This window comes from Bos indicus x Bos taurus, chromosome 29 (genome assembly GCF_003369695.1).
Source record: "Bos indicus x Bos taurus breed Angus x Brahman F1 hybrid chromosome 29, Bos_hybrid_MaternalHap_v2.0, whole genome shotgun sequence".
In the NCBI taxonomy this organism is placed as follows: Eukaryota; Metazoa; Chordata; class Mammalia; order Artiodactyla; family Bovidae; genus Bos; species Bos indicus x Bos taurus.
In genome coordinates, this window is record NC_040104.1 from 11,119,914 (window position 1) to 11,137,779 (window position 17,866).

The 17,866-nt window shown below is 57.7% G+C and overlaps 2 protein-coding genes across 12 annotated transcripts in view; one reads left to right on the plus strand and one right to left on the minus strand.

Moving 5' to 3' along the window:
• The window catches only part of SYT7 (synaptotagmin 7), a 64,744-nt gene extending 52,075 nt beyond the window's left edge, over window positions 1-12,669 (plus strand). For all 11 annotated transcript variants that reach the window (XM_027532744.1, XM_027532752.1, XM_027532748.1 and 8 more), the window contains 5 exons: window positions 736-1,006; window positions 3,955-4,124; window positions 4,765-4,879; window positions 5,391-5,590; window positions 7,760-12,669. In XM_027532744.1, coding sequence (XP_027388545.1) covers window positions 736-1,006; window positions 3,955-4,124; window positions 4,765-4,879; window positions 5,391-5,590; window positions 7,760-7,864 — 861 coding nt within the window. In that variant the 3' untranslated portion in view covers window positions 7,865-12,669. The remainder of the gene's footprint in view (window positions 1-735; window positions 1,007-3,954; window positions 4,125-4,764; window positions 4,880-5,390; window positions 5,591-7,759) is intronic.
• Window positions 12,670-14,232: 1,563 nt separating this feature from the next.
• On the minus strand, window positions 14,233-17,555 carry LRRC10B (leucine rich repeat containing 10B). Its single transcript, XM_027532371.1, has 2 exons — window positions 17,108-17,555; window positions 14,233-16,954 (listed from the first exon to the last, which is right to left on the minus strand). The coding sequence occupies exon 2, from the start codon at window positions 16,271-16,273 to the stop codon at window positions 15,395-15,397; it is 879 nt and encodes a 292-aa protein (XP_027388172.1). The 5' UTR covers window positions 16,274-16,954; window positions 17,108-17,555; the 3' UTR covers window positions 14,233-15,394.
• Window positions 17,556-17,866: the final 311 nt, after the last annotated feature.

The window sequence follows — 17,866 nt, forward strand, 5'->3', positions numbered from 1 at the left end:
CGGCGTGCAGTACTGTCATCCGAGGCTCCTAGGAAAAAGCTCTGCTGCCCAGGCCCACCCCAGCCCCCCAAGAAGGAGGCTCCCCAGGGATGCGGCCTGGGAATCTGCACTTTGCATGTCCCTGCTTTACACAAATAGACGTTGCTTCTGAAAATTCACCTCTCTCATTTTGGAAATCTCTTTATCCTCAGAACCCCAGAGAGTCACTTTCTAAAGAAATGCCGTGGTAAACTCTTTTGAGATGAGAACAATCTCCCTCATCTGTTTTGTAGCCCAGGTTTTTGTGTTGGTGTATTTCACAGGAGGCCCTCCTGTAGGGCTGATGGAAGGGTGGGAAGGAGGAGGAGGGAGCTGGGGTCCCGGGGCGCACCAGGGGAGGTAAAGCAGCCTGTGGTGAAGCTGGGGGTGGGGGCAGACCCAGGGCTGTGAGAAGAGGCTGGGGAGTGGGGTGCACACGGCTCTGGGGTTCAGGGGTCGTCCTGGCTCTGCCCCCTCTCCCTGTGTGATCCTGGTCAAGGCACTTGGCTTCCGCCTCGGCATCCTCACCACCAAGATGTGAACAGGAGAGGTGCTCCACCAACCCCACATGGTGACGGGGCAGGGATGGAGGCAGCTCTCCGTAGCTGGACCGGCCTTGGGCACAGGCAGGGGGCCTCCCAACCCCGCTGGACTGTGGAGGGGGCTTCGGGGAAGCAGTATTCTCCCCAACGCTGCCTGCCTCTCCCCTGCCCCCAGCTCTCCCCAGGCTCCGAGGAGGACGAGGCCCACGAGGGCTGTAGCCGAGAGAACCTGGGCCGGATCCAGTTCAGCGTCGGCTACAACTTCCAAGAGTCCACGCTCACCGTGAAGATCATGAAGGCCCAGGAGCTGCCGGCCAAGGACTTCAGCGGCACCAGCGACCCCTTTGTCAAGATCTACCTGCTGCCAGACAAGAAGCACAAGCTGGAGACCAAGGTGAAGCGGAAGAACCTGAACCCCCACTGGAACGAGACCTTCCTCTTTGAAGGTGAGGCTGTGCCGCCCCTGCCCCCAGAGTCCCCTCTTCCCCTAGGCTGTCCCCCGTTCCGCCCAGCCACACACACACACACACACAGATGACCACATGCACAAACACACTTGTACAGATACACACACGCACAGGCCCAGGAACTCGGCCCAGTCACCCCGATGCATTTCATGTCTGGCTGGGATGAGGTTACAGGGCTGAGTGAAGCCAGCATCACAGCCAGAGGGCAAGGAGGAAAGCTGGGCCACTGCCCGGACACAGGACCCATCCTCAGCATGCAGGGAGGAGGGGAGGCAACCACAGGATCCAGAGGAGGAACACCTGCAGTGACCATAGCATAGAGGGTAAGAGCCCAGGCTGTGGCCCAGGCTGCCTGAGTTCAAATCTCAGCTCTGCTGCTTACTAGCTGTGTGGTCTGGGGCAAGTTCCTGAACCTCTCCGTGCCATGGTTTCCCCATCTGTAAAATTAAGATAATAGTGAGGGTTAAACAAATCAGCGAATTGTAAAAGCACTCACAACACCCAGAAAGCACTTTATATCAGTTTGTTAAACACCCTCTGGCAGGGTGACAGCCAGCGCACCCACTAAATAATTCCTTAAGGGTGAGCCAGTGGATATTTGTTTGTTTCTCCCCTCCTCAGTTCTGCATGGGGTCCTCAGCTCTGCATGAGGGCCGGTTTAGAGATGGCATAACCAGTGAGAGGCTCAGCTGTCTGCTGGTATAGGTGGCCAACTGGTCGGGTGAAGTTTAAGGGCAGAGCCTCAATCCACTGATCCCTTCTGCAAACATTTACCCAGCATCAACTATGGGCTGGGCACTGTCCTGGGTACTGAGGGTACAGAAAAGAATGAGGCACCATTGTGACCCTTAAGGCATTCTTTGGAAAACACAGATGTGTAGATAGGTAAACCATGCATTTCATGGCAGATGTGCAAGAGTCCAATATAAACTCCTGTTGGTGACACTGAAAACCATTTCCCAGAAGCAGGATCATTCATGGTGGGTTTTGATGGGTGAATAGGAGTTTGCCAGATAGGTGTTGAAGAGAGCTGACTCAAGTTCAGGGACTTCTTGGAGCCTTCAACCTTTCCAGAACACCTGTCCGCATGCATTTCACCTAAACATATGCCAAAGGTCACCTAGGGAATTCCCTGGAAGTCCAGTGGTTAGGACTCCATGCTTTCACTGGCAAGGACCTGGGTTCAATTCCTGGTTAGGGAACTAAGATCCCATAAACCGCATGGTGAGGCAAAAACAAAGTCACTTGAACAGGTGCCTGGGGTACTCCAAAGTGAGCAAGACATAGCCCATAGCACCACCCCCCCCGCCCCCGATATGGGCCCCCTCTCAAGAATTCAGAAGCTGGGGGGTCAAGGGACAAAAAATTTCCTCTTCGAGTGCAGCTGCTCCTATCAGAGGCAACTCCGTGCTGCTGGCATCTCTGGTAGAAGGCACCAGAATCCCGCAGAACTCTTCCTCTCCCTTCATCTTCTCTACCAGCTGAACTAGGATCTTAAGTATTCTCTCTCCTCCCTGCTCACACCTTGGTTCAGGATCGCATCACCTGAGGCCTCCAGGCTGGCCCGCACCCCCTGCCCTCCCAGGTCAGCTCTTCCTCCTACTAAGCCTCCCAAAGCCCAGTGAGTGACTCAGGCTTCAGACCTTCCTCTGGCTCCCCAGTATCTTCCATCCTGTCCCAGCGCCTTCCCCTGGCTCTCCGCTCTGGCCTGAGGTCCTGTTCCAGCCCAGAACACTCCAGCTGTTCCATCAGGCCCTTTCACGGGCATTTGTTCAATGATTGATTCACTTAACAAATATTTAATCGAGTGCCTACTACGTGCCAGAAATGGTGTTAGACGCTGGGATCTGGTGGTGGCTGAGGACAGAGATGCCTTCCTGGAAATTCTAGCCTTCTGGGAAAGCCAGACTCAAGGAAACATAAATCTCTAGTGCAGCCTGTGATAAGTGCTGCGAAAGGAATGGGCTAGTGTATAAAACAGGGGATCTGAGCCCCTCTGGGACGTCGGGAAAGAAAGCTGAGACCTGACGGAAGAGGATAAGCTGAGACACGGCGTGGTGGGGCCAAGGCAAGAAAAGCCAGGGTGGCTGGAGCCCAGTCATTGAGTGAAGAGCGGTCACGAGGTGAGCAGGGACAGGACAGCAGGCCAAATTAAAGCCGAGGCAGGGCACCCGGCTTTTATCCTAAGTGCACTGGGAGCCATTGAAAGGCTTTAAGCTGGAGAGTATCATGATGTGATTTCTATTTTTAAAAGCTCACTCTGGCTGCTGTGTTGAGAATGGGCTCTAGGAGAAAGCTCATGAGCAGGGAGGGCTGTTTGGAGACTCTTGTGAGTGTCTGGGCAAGAGGTGCCAGTGGCTCGGATGGCGAGGTGGCAGTGGAGATGGGGGTGGCTGCTGGTTTGTTGAGGAAGGACGGACGGACAGGCTGAAGCATTCGCGGGAGGCTAGGGCGAAAGTGGGGAACCTAAGACAGGAGTCTAGTGCTGTTTCTCCACCTTTGCCGTTTCCCCTGTCCTGTGTCCTCCTGGGCCTTGCTTTCTAGCAGCCGTGGCCATCTCAGGCAGGGCCACGTGCCCAGACTTGTCTCAGGATAATTGGCAGCGGCACGGCCGCCCAGAGGGCAAGGGGGGTCACTGCCCAGCCGCCAGGACAGACTCGTGATGAACAAGTGAATGAATCGTCTGCTCTTGATTAGCTGTGGGACTTTGGGCCCATAATTTAAGCCATCTGAGCCTCAGTCTCCTCATCTGTAAAATGGACACGATGCCGTCCACCTCGCAGAACTGTCGAGGGAGACAAATGAGACGGTCCTTGCTGACACTTCAGGGAGGTCTGAGTGCACACGTTCCTGCCCGGGAGCGCTGCCCTGCCGGGCTCCGTGTGACCGCTCTGTCCTGCTCTTTACCTGCACTGTCTGCCCCCCAGGTTTCCCCTACGAGAAAGTGGTGCAGAGGGTCCTCTACCTCCAGGTCCTGGACTATGACCGCTTCAGCCGCAACGACCCCATCGGGGAGGTGTCCATCCCCCTCAACAAGGTGGACCTGACCCAGATGCAGACCTTCTGGAAGGATCTGAAGCCATGCAGCGATGGGAGTGTAAGGCCCTACCTGCAGGTCCCCGGCTGGGCAGCTAACAGACCAGGTCCTGGTTGTTGTTCAGTCGCTAAGTCGTGTCTGACTCTTTGTAACCCCATGGCCTGCAGCCCGCCAGTCTTCCCTGTCCTTCACTATCTCCCAGAGTTTGCTCAAACTCATCTCATTGAGTCTGTGATGCTTTGCGACCCCATGGACTGTAGCCCACCAGGCTGTCCATGGAATTCCCCAGCCAAGAATACTGGAGTGGGTTGCCATTCCCTTCTCCGGGGGATCTTCCCCACCCAGGGATTGAACCTACACCTCCTGCATTGCAGGGGGATTCTTTACCATCTGAGTCACCAGGGAAGTTCAGATGGGGTCCTAGTCCCTCCTCAATAGCAAGGAATCAGGAGGGTTGTGGGCAGGGTGGGTAGGCGGGACCTGGCAGACCCGAGTTCCCACCACCCGGCTGGAGGCCAGTGCCAATGCTCAGCACCTGGGGAGGCTGGGCGGTGATAGAGAGCCTGGGGAGCAGGGCCCAGACCTTCCAGGTGAAGGGAAACCAGCTGTGCAGCTGTGACAGGCAGAGGGGGTGGGTAAGCACCCAGGTGCAAGGGGAGGGGTCCCCTGGTCCCCACGGCCCTCTTGTTCTCCCTCTCAGGGGAGCCGAGGTGAGCTGCTCCTGTCTCTCTGCTACAACCCCTCTGCCAACTCCATCATCGTGAACATCATCAAAGCCCGGAACCTCAAAGCCATGGACATCGGGGGCACGTCAGGTGCTGGCACCTCTCACGGCTGGAGGCAGATGGGCCAGGGAGCTTTGGGTGCACAGGAGTCATGCTGGATGTGAACAGCAGGGTCCTGGCTGTAGGCTTCACCCCCGACCCCCAGGCCCCACCTCCAGTCCCCACGCCTTTACCCTACAGCCCTGGTGGCGGCCTTGGGAATACCCTAAGGTTCAGCATCATCTTGAACTCTGCCCTGCTCAGGATCAGGAAGAAAGTGAACACGATGGTGGGGGGGGCCTTGGGTTCTAGCCCCAGCTCCGACACGTCTTATCTGTGACCTCGAGTGAGACCTGAGCCTCTCAGTCTTCCCGTTTGTGTTCCCAGAAGAGCACTAGGCAATGGCTACAGTCCCTGGCAGCTCCTCCATCTGCTGATGCCCCAGGTCCCCCTGCCCTCCTTCTCCCTTGGGCTTTCCTCACCCCGCAGGGAAAGCACACAGCCCTTCCTGCCCCAGCTTCCCCTCTCTGCTCCTCTGACCCTTCCCCCTGGTGTCCCCCAGACCCCTACGTGAAGGTGTGGCTGATGTACAAGGATAAGCGGGTGGAGAAGAAGAAGACAGTGACGATGAAGAGGAACCTTAACCCCATCTTCAATGAGTCCTTTGCCTTCGACATCCCTACAGAGAAGCTGAGGGAGACGACCATCATTATCACCGTCATGGACAAAGACAAGCTCAGCCGCAACGACGTCATTGGCAAGGTAGGGGGCGGGGTGGGGCAGCGCCTGGCAAGGATGTGTCCTTAAAAGGAGCTGCCAGGGTAGTGAGTGAGTGCAGGGCTGGACAGCAGGAGGGAGAGGGGGTCAGTCTGTCTGTTTCATCTGAAAAGGAGAGGATTGGTCGAGATTTGCCCCTCAGTGTCCTCCCATGGGTCCATCAGTTCAGGGCAGACCACTGGAAGAGCAGGGAAAGAAGGAAATGATAGGGAAAAGTGTCCTGGGCCCCAAAGGGGGTTTTCTGGGCAGGACCCTCTGACAAGGTAAATCAGTGTCACCCTGGGTTCTGCCTGCAGAGGGTAAGCAGCCTGGGGCCTGTGTTGAGAGCTGTAGTCAGGCTCTGAAGACTGTGCTCTTCAACAGCTGTAGGACCTTGCCTCTCTGAGCCTCAGTGTTCTCATTTGCAAAATGGAGCTATAATACCAACTCTACAGCACGTAGCAGGGTGTTGTAAGAACTGCCTGAGGCATGTGGACATTCTCCTTGCAGAAACTGACCTCTCTTCGTCATATATTAAGCGAAAGTCCATGCCTGGCCTTGAGTTTTTCCAGGATGCAATTCTGTACCGTAAAGCCATCTCTTTTCTACTTTGAAATGTCTATTCCTTTGTTTGGCTATGGCTTAGCGTGGAGAATGTGGGCTTGAGAGTCACCCTGCCTGGATCCAGGGCCCAGTGCTGCCTCTTAACAGTCATAACGTTTATGAGCCTCGTTCTTCCTCTTGAAATGAGAGTAAACAAACCTAGCCTCACAGGGTGCTGGGAGGATTAAATAACACAGGCAAGGTGCTTAACACAGCATATGGAACATGTATGTTAGCTACGATGGTAATGGCTGTTACTGAGAAGTTCCTAGTAAGGGCATGGGCGTCCAATCGGGAATGGAGGTTCGACCAGGAACAGTGCAGGAAGTCAGCTGATCAGGGAGGTACAGGGGAAGGGAAGATGCTCACTCACAGGAGCAAGTGAGGGGAGAATACGCGTCACCCAGGGGATGGCCCGGTATGAGGGAAATGGGAAGTGGCCTGGGCACCCACAGGGAAGAGGGCCAAGGTGGAGGCACCCCTCAGACAGATGGGAATGGAGAACCTAGCTATTGGGGGTGGGAGGGAAGCAGCTGGCCCCAAAGAGGAGACCTGGCCCAGCCTGCCATCCAGCAAGGCCCAGGGAGTATGTATGACTTGCTGACCTGTGGTCACAGGTAGGATGGGTCCCCAGGACAGCATCACCCACATCCCACTGGGACCATGAGTGTTGAGCCCTTCCTTGACCAGCTTAGTCTTTCTCAAGCTTAGTCTTTCAGAGTTGAGTGAGCCCTACCTTCTGCTGGCTGAACCGAGGTGAAGGTGGATTTCTTCTCCCTTTGGCCCAGGTAGCTTAGGGAGCCCTATGCTCTGAGCTAACCACCAGTCACAAGGCTGAGGTTAGCCAGGGGATCACGTACACAGCCTCCCCTGCCCCGGGGCTATGAAGCTTCTCACATGAAAGCAGGTAGAATTAGGTTGATAGTATAAAGTCCACGGGGTCTCCAAGACTCGGGCACGACTGAGCAACTGAACAACAACAAACGAAGCCCCAAAGATCCAGATTTAAATCCCTCTGCACCACTCATAAATCCTGTGACTATGGGTACAGGATACCTCTCTGTACCTTACCTCTCTGTACCTTAGTTTCTCCATCTATAAAATGGGGATAATAACATACCTGCCTCACCGGTAAGGATTTGATGATCTAGGTATGCAAAGTCCCTAGCTCCGTGCCTGATAGGTAGTAAGTGCCTATGAAGTGTGGGAGTGTTTGTCAGTAAGGAGAGATAGACAGTGCCCAGCAGGTAGGGGAGGGAAGGGCGTGGGAGAATCCTGCCTCCATCCCCATCCATCTCCCACCACAAAACTGGCTGGGAGTTTAATTCAAAAGGGCCAGGCATGCCCAGGCTCCCGAGAGAAAGCACAAGGAAGATAGGTCAGGCTGGTGGGGGGGTTGCTGGGGATAGGAGGGGCTTCTGTAGGGTAGGTTGTCACTGCAGGCAGAGACCCCATTGGTCCCCACGATCACAAGCTAGGGTGCCACCGTGGACACTGAGTGTCACCACCAGTGGGGGAAGGGACAGTGCCTCAGAGGGTGCCACTAACGCCTCCTCTTCCCTCTCTCCCCAGATCTACCTGTCCTGGAAGAGCGGGCCCGGGGAGGTGAAGCACTGGAAGGACATGATTGCCCGGCCCCGGCAGCCTGTGGCCCAGTGGCACCAGCTGAAGGCCTGAATGGGGCCAAGGGAGCCCCAGGGGGCCGAGAGCCGGGTCCCCATCACACCCTCGCCACTTTATGCACAAGGCCCGGCCTGGCCCCCCCGGCCATGGGTGAGGGAAGGATCCTGAGGGCTCGGCCAGGGAGAGGTCCCAGGAACCAGTCGGGCCCTGCTTCTAGGAAGCACCAGCCCCATTCCCCACCGGTCCAGCTCTGGGGGAGGGGCTCTGGGAGCCATTTGCCTGCTTTGCCCCTTTCCTTCCTGACTTGCTGATACTCAAGAAGCGGGGAGGTGAGCTTGAGAGCCAGAGGGCAGATCCCTCCAGAGGCCCGCCAGGTGGGCACGGTCCCCCCGTTTTCTTTAAGGCAGAGCCTAGGAGTGGAGGAAGGCCGCCCCCTCCCCCGCCCCCAACGTGGGCCCAGGAGAGGGGACTTCGGAGGCGTTTGGCCCTGGCCTGGCCTGACCAAGAGAGAGGGAGGCCTGTTCCAGGGCAGTTTCGGGAGCCGGCTGGGCCCTGAATGCCGAGGATAGTATATAGCCTGCTCCGGGGGTCCTGGAGCCGCAGCCCTGTGTACTTGTGTTGTGTCCACCGTGTGTGTGTAATGTGTGTGTGTGCGTGCACGTTTGGGGGTGGCAGCACGCACTCCCTGTGTCCCTGGGGCCCATGTACTGAAGGCGATGCAGAAAGGACTGGGTGGGCTAGAGGCTTGAGAAGTCAACGCACAGAGCTAGGGGGTGGGAGAGGAGAGGCAGGTGAGGGGGTGAGGTGAGGCAGGGATGGAGGAAGAGGTGGCTGGGGAAAAGGGGCAGAGAGGAGCTGGGCTGAGACCTGGGCTCTGTCCTTCTCCTCCCGCCTCCCAGAGCTCTCCACTGCTCCCTCCCCCAAAATGTCATCTCTTGAGCATCGGCTCATGCCTTTTAGGCACCACTGTGTATATCACATTCCACCTCTGCTCCTTTCTGTCTCAGGGGTCCCAAGCCCCCACGAGCTCTCTTCCCCAACATCCTCAATCCAAAGACACCCTCCCCGTTCCCAGGTGTCACCTCCCAGCCACACTGGTAGCACTCACCACGCCTTCCAGCTTCCTTCCCCTTCCTCCTCTCTGTCTGCCGACCTCCCTCCCAAATTCTCCCTCTCCTCCATCCCACCCCGTCTCGGAGACTTGCCCTTTCATTCCATCGTGGTCTCTGTCCTTGCATCACTTGAGCAGCTCACGTTTCCCACCGCCCCTGGTCCCCTGGTTAAGGCGGAGGAAGCAGAGAGCATTCCCGGATCCTGTGAGCTTTGAGGTTGCCCTCCTCCCCCACAAAGAAACTGTGGTTTCCCTGCCTCCGCGGCTGCAGAGACCAAAACTAGCAGCTCCACGGAGAGGGAAGATTTCAAGATGATCCCTGCTTAAGCCCCCCTCATCCCCACGTGGGTACCGGTGTTGATACAAGACAGCTGGCAAACGCCTTCGAATCCCGGGGTCCGCGCGCTTGCGCCTGACATTCCCGGCAGATGCCGCCAGGTGGCGCCAGCACACCACAATCTGTGGACGAGGCATGAGACCACGGCTCTACCCCCAAATGGGTCTGACGCCCCAGGAAAGGAGACCCTGGAAAAGGTCCCCCACTTTGCACGGCAAAAGCATGGGCAGTTGGGAACCATGTTCCTTAAGTAGATTTCCCTTTGAGCTGAGCGTTCTGCTCACATTTTTGCCCATATCAAAAGTTTCTTACATAGACTCTCATGCCTTCACCCTTACCCCTGACCCCAAGGATCTGGAGGAATATCATACAAAGTAAGTGAATCATTTTGTAGAGTGAAGAGTGCTAACGTAAAGCAAGTAGTCATCCACATTCCTTGTAAATCCCAAATTTTCTATATGGTAGCTTTGCTTAAAATGGGGGTCTGCCCTCATGGCACGGCCCTTATCGGGCAGGCTGGGGAACCAACCCCCAGCAGGGAGGGAAGACAGCGGCTCCGGAGACAGTGGAAGCGAAGAAAGGTTGCTGTTGGAAGCTCTGAGAAGCGGAGGGGCTCTGCCAGCCTCCATCCCGCCCTCAAATCCTGTGCCCCTCCACCCCGAGGCCGGTGGGAGAGCAAGCCCCGCCCCGGGTCCCCTTGCCTGCTACAGAGCTCTCGGGAATTGGACCAACTAGCACTGAGTGGGCGGGGCAACTGCATCCCCGTTTTCCGAGCCCCGCCCACGAAGCTCTTAGCCAATCACATGCAGAGAGCCTCACAGGGTCTTGCCTATTCCAAACCTGACCGCACCCAGGCGCAGCGATGAACCCTGCCTGGGGTTCTCCAACCCTCGACGTGCAGCCTAAGCTCTGGGACGCGGGGGTGGGGTGGCAAGCGGCGGGCCAAGGGCAAAGTGGGCTAGCAAGGGAAGAGGCGGGTGGTATGGGTGAGGGCGGAGGGAGGTCTAAGGCTTTAGGGAACAGAGAAAGGGGGAACTTGAGGGTGGAGGAAGGGCACTGCCCTGTCGCCATCCCAGGACCTTGGAAAGATCACCCACACTCCCAGGGCCTCAGTTTCCCCATCTGTAAAATGATGGTAATAATACTTCACCTACCTCATGGGGGAGGTTGTAAGGCCGCCGTCACCTGACCTGGGGGTGGAGGCAGGAGGATTCTGAAGGTGCTACCCGCGAGCAAAGTATTATTACCGCAGCCTGAAGGCAAGGCCCGCCTGCCCCTCCCCCCACAGAGCCTCCGGGGATAGCTGAGGCCGGCCTGGGCCCACCTATCTCTTCTCCACTGTGTTCCTGCACTCTTCTTGAGCGTCATCCACCATCTTTGTGGGCACCCTAGAGTTAGTTGTTAACTTGTTCAGGTATCCTTTCTTGTGACCATCACCCCACATACCTGCTGTATAAATTCCACCTGCCCCAGGACCCCGCACCTGCCCACTGACGCTAGACGCCAGGGAAGGGACAAGGAAAACAGCCACACAAAAAGCCAAGGGGAGTCCCCAGAGTCCCCAGTCCTGCTGGGGCCCCAGGGGTGGGGATTGGTGGTTTCTGTTTGTATTGTGTTTGAGTCCTTGAGCGCAAGTGTTTTATTAAAAAAAAAAAACTACGACAAAAACCCACCGTCACAAAAAAAAAAAATTGCAGCGAAGAGAAATGAAGAAAAACTGAAGAAAAAAAGAGGGAAAAAAAAATTTTTTTTTCCACCACATGCACCCTCTAAGCCAGCAAGATTTCCTCTTTGCAAAATCGTATTTTTGTGGGGATGGGCCCTGCTTTTTGTGGCAAGGCCCATTCTGATTAATAAAGGATCGTGAAAAAGTAGGGCCTTGGCTGTTTCCTCCGTGGGTCCTAGCCCTCCACTATCTCCCAGGGGAAGAGGAAGTGGGGGATGGGGATGGGTAGCCTGGGGCCAAGTCTCCCCTCACCTGTCACCTTTGGGATTCAGCTTCACTTGATGAGGCCCTTTTAGCCTATCTTCAGGTTGAGGATATGAACCCACCAGCTACCCAGAAAGCCAGGAAGCAGCCATACTCCCTGGATTATGCCTAAAGCAAGGCTTATTGGGAGTGGAGTCTCCTTAGGGCTTACAGGGTGCCCCCTCTAGTTCACCCAGCCCAACACACCCTCCCCACAGTTCCCAGGGGACCCTCACCACCCTCCAAGGCAGGTGAGACAAACCAAAGGGAGAGCCTTCACCTTCCCCACCACCAATGTGAACTCTGACAGGGCCACTGTGGTTTCAGGCCAGTGTGTCCTCTCTGTGTTCCCTGTGGAGTTCTGGGTCTGTTGGCTGGACCTGAGCCTTCTCTCCACCCTTTTTCTGGTTTCATCCTTTAGAATTAGAAAAGTCTCAACTCAAAAGCGTCCCAGGCCAGTCCCGGCCTGAGGACCTAGGAAGCTGGGCCCCAGTAGACACAGAGGCCCCGGGGCAAGCTGTTTCCTTCCTCAGTTGTCTCCATCCACAGAAGAGCAATAACCATCCTTGCCCTTTCTCCTTCCCTCCCGCACACAGCCCAGGGAAACGAGGCTTGGCAGCTCTCCCGGTTCTTTCAGAAGGGAAGTGCTGCACCTGTATGGGTGCACAGGAAAGGAGAGCCCTCCACTGTCATGTGGCCACCTGCTGGCCCCTGTCCACTCCTATTAGAGGGGCCACCTCGCCTCTTGCTCCCCCGCACCGGGGGCTGGCAGCTTTCTCCTCACTCTGCACTAAGTACTCCCACCTGAAGCTGCCCGCCCTCTCCCCTTCTGCCCCATACTGACAATATGGTTTAAATGTCTCTGGTTCAGAGGTTGGAGGGAGCCCTAGGGTCAGGTAAGTAAGCCTCACAAGCAGTTCTGGCCAGGACTTCTGCTCAATCTGGAAAATCTAGGCTAAAAAGCAGGACAGCTCGGCCTGGCAGAAGTGACAGCCCCTTGCCGTGGGCTCCAAGCCTCCCTCCTCCTGCACTTCTGTCTTTCTCCTGCCTTCACTTCGTGGGGTTTCTCTTCATCCCTACCTGCAGAGACTCCCCTATCCTTCCCTGTGCCTGGGACCACTGCCCTCTGGTCTCTTTCTCCTGCCAGTCCCTCTTGGATTCTGCTGCTTTCTGGAAGGCCATCTCAGGCCATGTCCTGCTCTCCTCTCCCTCACCCACAAAGACAACCAGAAGGACACGGCTTGAACATGCTGTATGCCCCAGCCCTTGGCTCCCCTGACCACCTGTCTCCCTTGAAGAAGCCCCGCTCCCTGTGTCTGAGTCTTGTGTGTATGTGTTGTGTCACCTTTAGCTTGTGAGCCCACCCTCGGGCAAGGACCCCTGTCTGAATACATGTTCTGCGTAGCACACTCGGGTGTGCTAATAAATGTCCATTCTGAGAACAAGAGTGCCCAGGTGTCTTAAGGAAGCTTTGGGGCAATGGCTAAGCAAGCCCATGTGATGGCACTGGAAGCAAGGGAGGTGCTTCTGGGCAGGGCCCCCAGTTTCTGAGCACCCTGTTCTCCTGCTTTCTGAAGCGGGAAGAGGGGGATGGTGGTAATGAATTCAGGAATGCTGCTCTGCCAGCTGGGAGGGCTGGCTGTTGGGAGGCTCCAGGAGGAAGAAAGGCTATGATTCCCACTGACTCCATACCCAGACCTGACCACCAGCCACAGGCAGGTAGCATCTCCGGTGGTTCAGATTGAGCACTGGGTTAGGAGGCCTAACATACACTTATGGGCAAGTCACTTACCTCCCCGGGCCTGTTCTTTGCCCTGTTGCTGCCTCTGCTCTCATCTCATCACCATCCCCACAGCCTGCCTCTGCCCTGCATCCCTGGCACAAACACTGAACTCTTCCAGGGCTTCCCTGCCCTGTTCCCCCACAATCCACCCACCCCTGACTGTCCCCCCAACAACATGGGGAACTGCTGACCTGGCCATTGTTACAAGTGCTCCTATAAAAATCATCTCCCTTTCTCCCTTCTCCTCCAAGGCCAAGTGTTAAGTCACGGGCAGCTGGGGGCTGGGGAGCAGGTGGGCCAGTGGGGAGGGACCACCAGCCCTGATGGAGCCTCAACAGGGGGACCGTGGCACCTGAGGGTCTCTGGGAGGGACACAGTCAGCAGCCAAACCCCAGGCTCCTTTTCTTCCTTGAGAAGAAGGCAGCCTCTAGTCTTCCCCATTCTACAAGCACTTTGTGCATTTGGAGGCCTTCACTCTCCCAAGCTGACTCCTTCAGATCCATCCCTGGCCTCCTCCTGATCCGCAGGGCCAGCCCAGTGGCCAGCGAGCTGCTGGGCCAAGCCTGACCTTTGGGCCTTATATGACATTATCCTTGTTGCCATGGTGATGGTGGCCTGGCAGCATCTTCTCATGCGACATAGGCCTCCAGGCTTGAGGTTTTACAATTTTCTCTCTTTAAAAAAAAAAAAAATTTAACTCTTTCCACCCTGCCCCCCCCTTAACAATGAGGAGAGAAAGTAATGACTGAGCTTAAAAAAAAAAAAAAAACACGAAAAAGAGGAAGAAACAGAGAGAGGAAAATGGAGCCAGGGAGATAAAAGGAGGGAAGAATAGTCACAGATGGGGAGGAACAGGGTCAGAACCAGTGAAAGAATAGAGAAAGGTCAGCCCAGCCTGAGATTCAAAAATATATTAAGAGTCAGGATATCTGAGAAGGAAGCTGGAGAAGACCGGGGAAGGGAGGCTGGGGGTTGGGGGCAGTGGCCGGGTGGCAGAAAGATACAGCCAGACGGAAGAGCAGTCTTGAGCAGCCAAAGCCATTTGTGACTGAAGACAAGCTCTCCTGCCCCAGACAGGATACAACAGTTGGCTGGGGCCACTGTGACGCAGAGCTGGGGCACATGGACAAGGGGCAGTGCCAGGGGCAGCCCAGAGTCCCCACAGCAACGGGACCCAGTGCTCCCAGGGCTTATAAATAAACAGACATGTGGGAAACGCACATTCTTTCTCCAAGAAATATAATTTATGTTTACAGCCAGTTTTTTTTTTTCTTTTTCTCTTCCTAAAGAAAACACCACCATGTGGGGCCCCCGCCCCAGACAGTGTCCCTGAGTGGCCCTGGCCCTGGGCCTTCCTCCCATTATTGCTTGGATGGGAAAGATCTGACCCTGGGAACTGCAGAGCAAAGCTTCATTCCTCACCCCCTGGAGGCTGTCCTGGTGACGGAGAGGAGGCACACAGGGCTCGTCCCCTGCCCCACGCCGTGCCAACCACCCTGACGCTGCCCATTTAAGGGAATGGAGAGTCCAGGCGGTGGCTACACAGGAGCAGCCGCCCAGAGCAGAGAGCCTCTCTCTTGGTGCAGGAGGCCCTGGAGGCACAGTGGCTTCTTTTCAAACCTGACAGCTGGAAGGCTCAGGCCGTGGGGAAGGGAGGGCCTGTTCTCTTTGCAGCAAGATTCCGCACACAAGCTGGGAGAAGAGAACAGAAGAAAAGGCAGGGGCAGAGACCTTGCCTTCTGGCTGACCCCCTATCCCCACCCCTTCCCCACAAAATTTAGGAGGCCTGGAAGGTATGTACCATGAGCCCCGGTGGAGGGGCAAGGGCAGCTGTGGTGTTTGGTCCCCAATCCCCGGCTCCCACACCTGTCTGTCCAGGGCACAGGCTCCAGCTCCAAGCCCCCTGCCCCTGAGCCAGGCCTTCTTCTGTTCGCACTTCTGCCTCATGCAGGCATGTGGTCCACCCGAGAGGTAGTGGCTCCTGCGCCAGAAAGGGTGGACCTAGGAGATCCAAACTCCGGTTGGAGGTGGGGGCCTTGGGCATCCAGACTCAGCCCAGGAGATGATTCCGTGGTCAGTGGTGACCCTGGTTCCAGGAAGAAGCTGGTGCTTTTATTGTGTTGTCAGTGACTCTATCAGGGGCCAGAGGAGCTATAGGTGGAAAGAGCTGGGGCTTCTTGGCCTGACGACTGCCCAGGGACCAGCCGGGAGGCAGTCTTCTCATCACCCTGGAATGTCTGAAGATGGCTCCCAGGCCTGCCTGTCCCTGGCAGTGTGCCCAAACTGACCCCTCCTCTGCCCCCAAGTAGGGACCCACCGTTCCCACAACCTTCCCGGAGCCCCTCCTCCCAGACTGGCCAAAGCCCATCGTTCAGATCACAGGCTCAGGTGCCCAGTCCTGGAGCTGCTTCCAGGGCACGGAGGCTGTCGCCGGGGGCCCCCAGAGCCTGGGAGCTACCGCCCCCTATGAGCAGGTCTTCTTCCTCTTCATCATCAAAGACCCGCGCTGGGCGCCTGGGCGGCGGCCGGGGCGTGGGCTCGTCGCGCTCGGCCATGCGCTCGACGGCGCCCTCGCCCACAAGGAAGACTGTGTCGGCCACGCGGGGGGGGCCAGTGACCGGGTTGTGGTCGTAGGAGAAGACGCGCAGGGCGCGCAGCGGGTGCAGGTCGGGGAAGCCGCCCAGGCGGTTGCGGTCTAGGTCGAGGATGTGCAGGCGGCCCATGCGCAGCAACGCGGGCGGGAATTCCTCGAAGCGGTTGCCGTAGAGCCAGAGGCCGCGCAGGCCCGTCATGCGCGGCAGCTCCGCGGGCAGCGCGCGCAACCGGTTGTCGCCCATCTGCAGCGACTGCAGCGCCACCAGGCGCAACAACGGCCGCGGGAAACGCCGCAGGAAGTTGCCCTCGATCCAGAGGCAGCGCAAGCTCTGCAGCTGCGCGAAGTCGGCGGGCAGCGCCAGCAGCCGGTTGCTGCCCAGGTAGAGGCGCGTGAGGCGCGGAAGGCGACACAGGCCGTCGGGCAGGCGCTCGAGTTTGTTGAAGTCGAGCGCCAGGATGCGCAGCTCGCGCAGCTCCTCGATCTCCTCGGGCAGCTCGCGCAGACCCGTGCCGCTCACGTACAGCTTCTGCAGGCGGCTCAGCGCGCACACGGCGCTGGGCAGCCGCCGCAGCCGCCTCCCGCTCAGCTCCAACTGCTGCTCGCCGTTGCGCAGTTGCTCCTCAGCGTCCGACGGCAGCTCGTCCGGCGTAGACTCGGCGATGCCCATGGTCACCAGCCCCGGGCGGGGCCGCCGCCGCCGCCCGGCATCGCCCCGCCCTGGCGGCCCCTGGGCCTCCTAGACGGGGCCGAGGCCGCGCTGGCTCCGGGGCCCCCCGCCCCGGCCTGTCCCTGCTCCGGAAGGGAGGCCGTGCGGGGCGGGGAGGAGGCGCCCCCCTGGGGCCCCGCCGAGGCGCGCCGCGCTCGGCCGCCCGCCCTCCGGCCTCTGCCGCTCCCTCTGCTGGAGACCGACTGGTTTGGGTTAGCGCGGATTCTTAGCTTGGAGACCCGTCGCCCTGGCAACCCCCGACGCGCGCGCGGCTGCCAATGAAGCGGAAGGAGGGCGGGGTGGGGCCAAGGTGCAGCTGAGTTGGGTCCTGGAGCTCCGGCCCGCGGCCCGCTTTCCCACCCGTCGGGCGCCGGAGACAGCACTAACCCAGGGAACCCAAGAACCGCGCCCCGCAAGCCTGGCTCCGTGCCAACACAAACCCGACGACTGACGCTGTCTACGCTTCCAGCCACAGCGAGCCGCTTCGTGTGCGGTTTGTAGGCGCCCAGAGCTGCAAGTCCGGGAAGGAAACAAGGACTGAGGAAATGCCGGCGCGCGACCCAAGACTCCGGACAAGTGGCTCTCCAGCAGGGACTGAGAGGCGAGGTCAATGCCCGCCAGCGTGCGTGTCCAGTCTTCCCGCTAGGGTCACATTAGGGGAGTAACTCAGAACAGTGCTCTTTCTGGGCTCTTTCAGGGTGGGTCGAGGATCTGCGGGGACCCAAGCTTGGCTCCGTACCCCTCCCCGCCCGGTACACCCTCAGCGCGCCGCAGGTTCCGGGTTAGTGCACTCACCCCTTCTGCCGAGTTCCTCCAGCTGTGCTTAAGGTCGGTGGGTAACTGCGGTGGACAGAGGACTGGAGCACACGAGCGCCTTTGAGCACCACAAACGGTGACCACACTCGTTCTGTAACGCTTCCTTTTGCACACGCTCTCACCAGCAGCCTTTTTGCCCCTGACTTCCCTCCTACTCCAAGCCCTCCTGCTAGAGCTGCCAGCAGAAACACTCCCTCTGGTTTATTGCCAGCCTGTCATGTGCCCAGCACTGTACTAAAAGCACTGCGTTGAATCCTTGCCACAAACCTATGAGGTAGGTACCCTCACTGCCCCGATTTTAAAGATGGAGAAACTGAGGCTCAGAGAGGTTTGACATGAGCTGGGTGACTTGCTTGGGGCTTCCCCGGTGGCTCAACTGTAAGAATTCGCCTGCAGTGCAGGGGATTCAGGAGACACGGGTTCGATCCCTGGGTCAGGAAGATCCCCTAGAGACGGGCATGGCAACCCACTCCAGTATTCTTGCCTGGGAAATCCCATGGACAGAGGAGCCTGGTGGGCTACAGTCCATAGCGTCGCACAGAGTCAGACAGGACTGAAGTGACTTAGCATGCACACATGCACGGGTGACTTGTCCAAGGTCACCCCGCTGGCTAGTGGCTGGGATTTGAAACCAGGCAGGGGACTTTCCTGGCTGTCCAGTGGTTAAGGCTGGCGCTTCCATTGCAGGGAGCGCAGGTTCCATTCCTGATTGGGGAACTAAAATCCCGCATGCCTCAC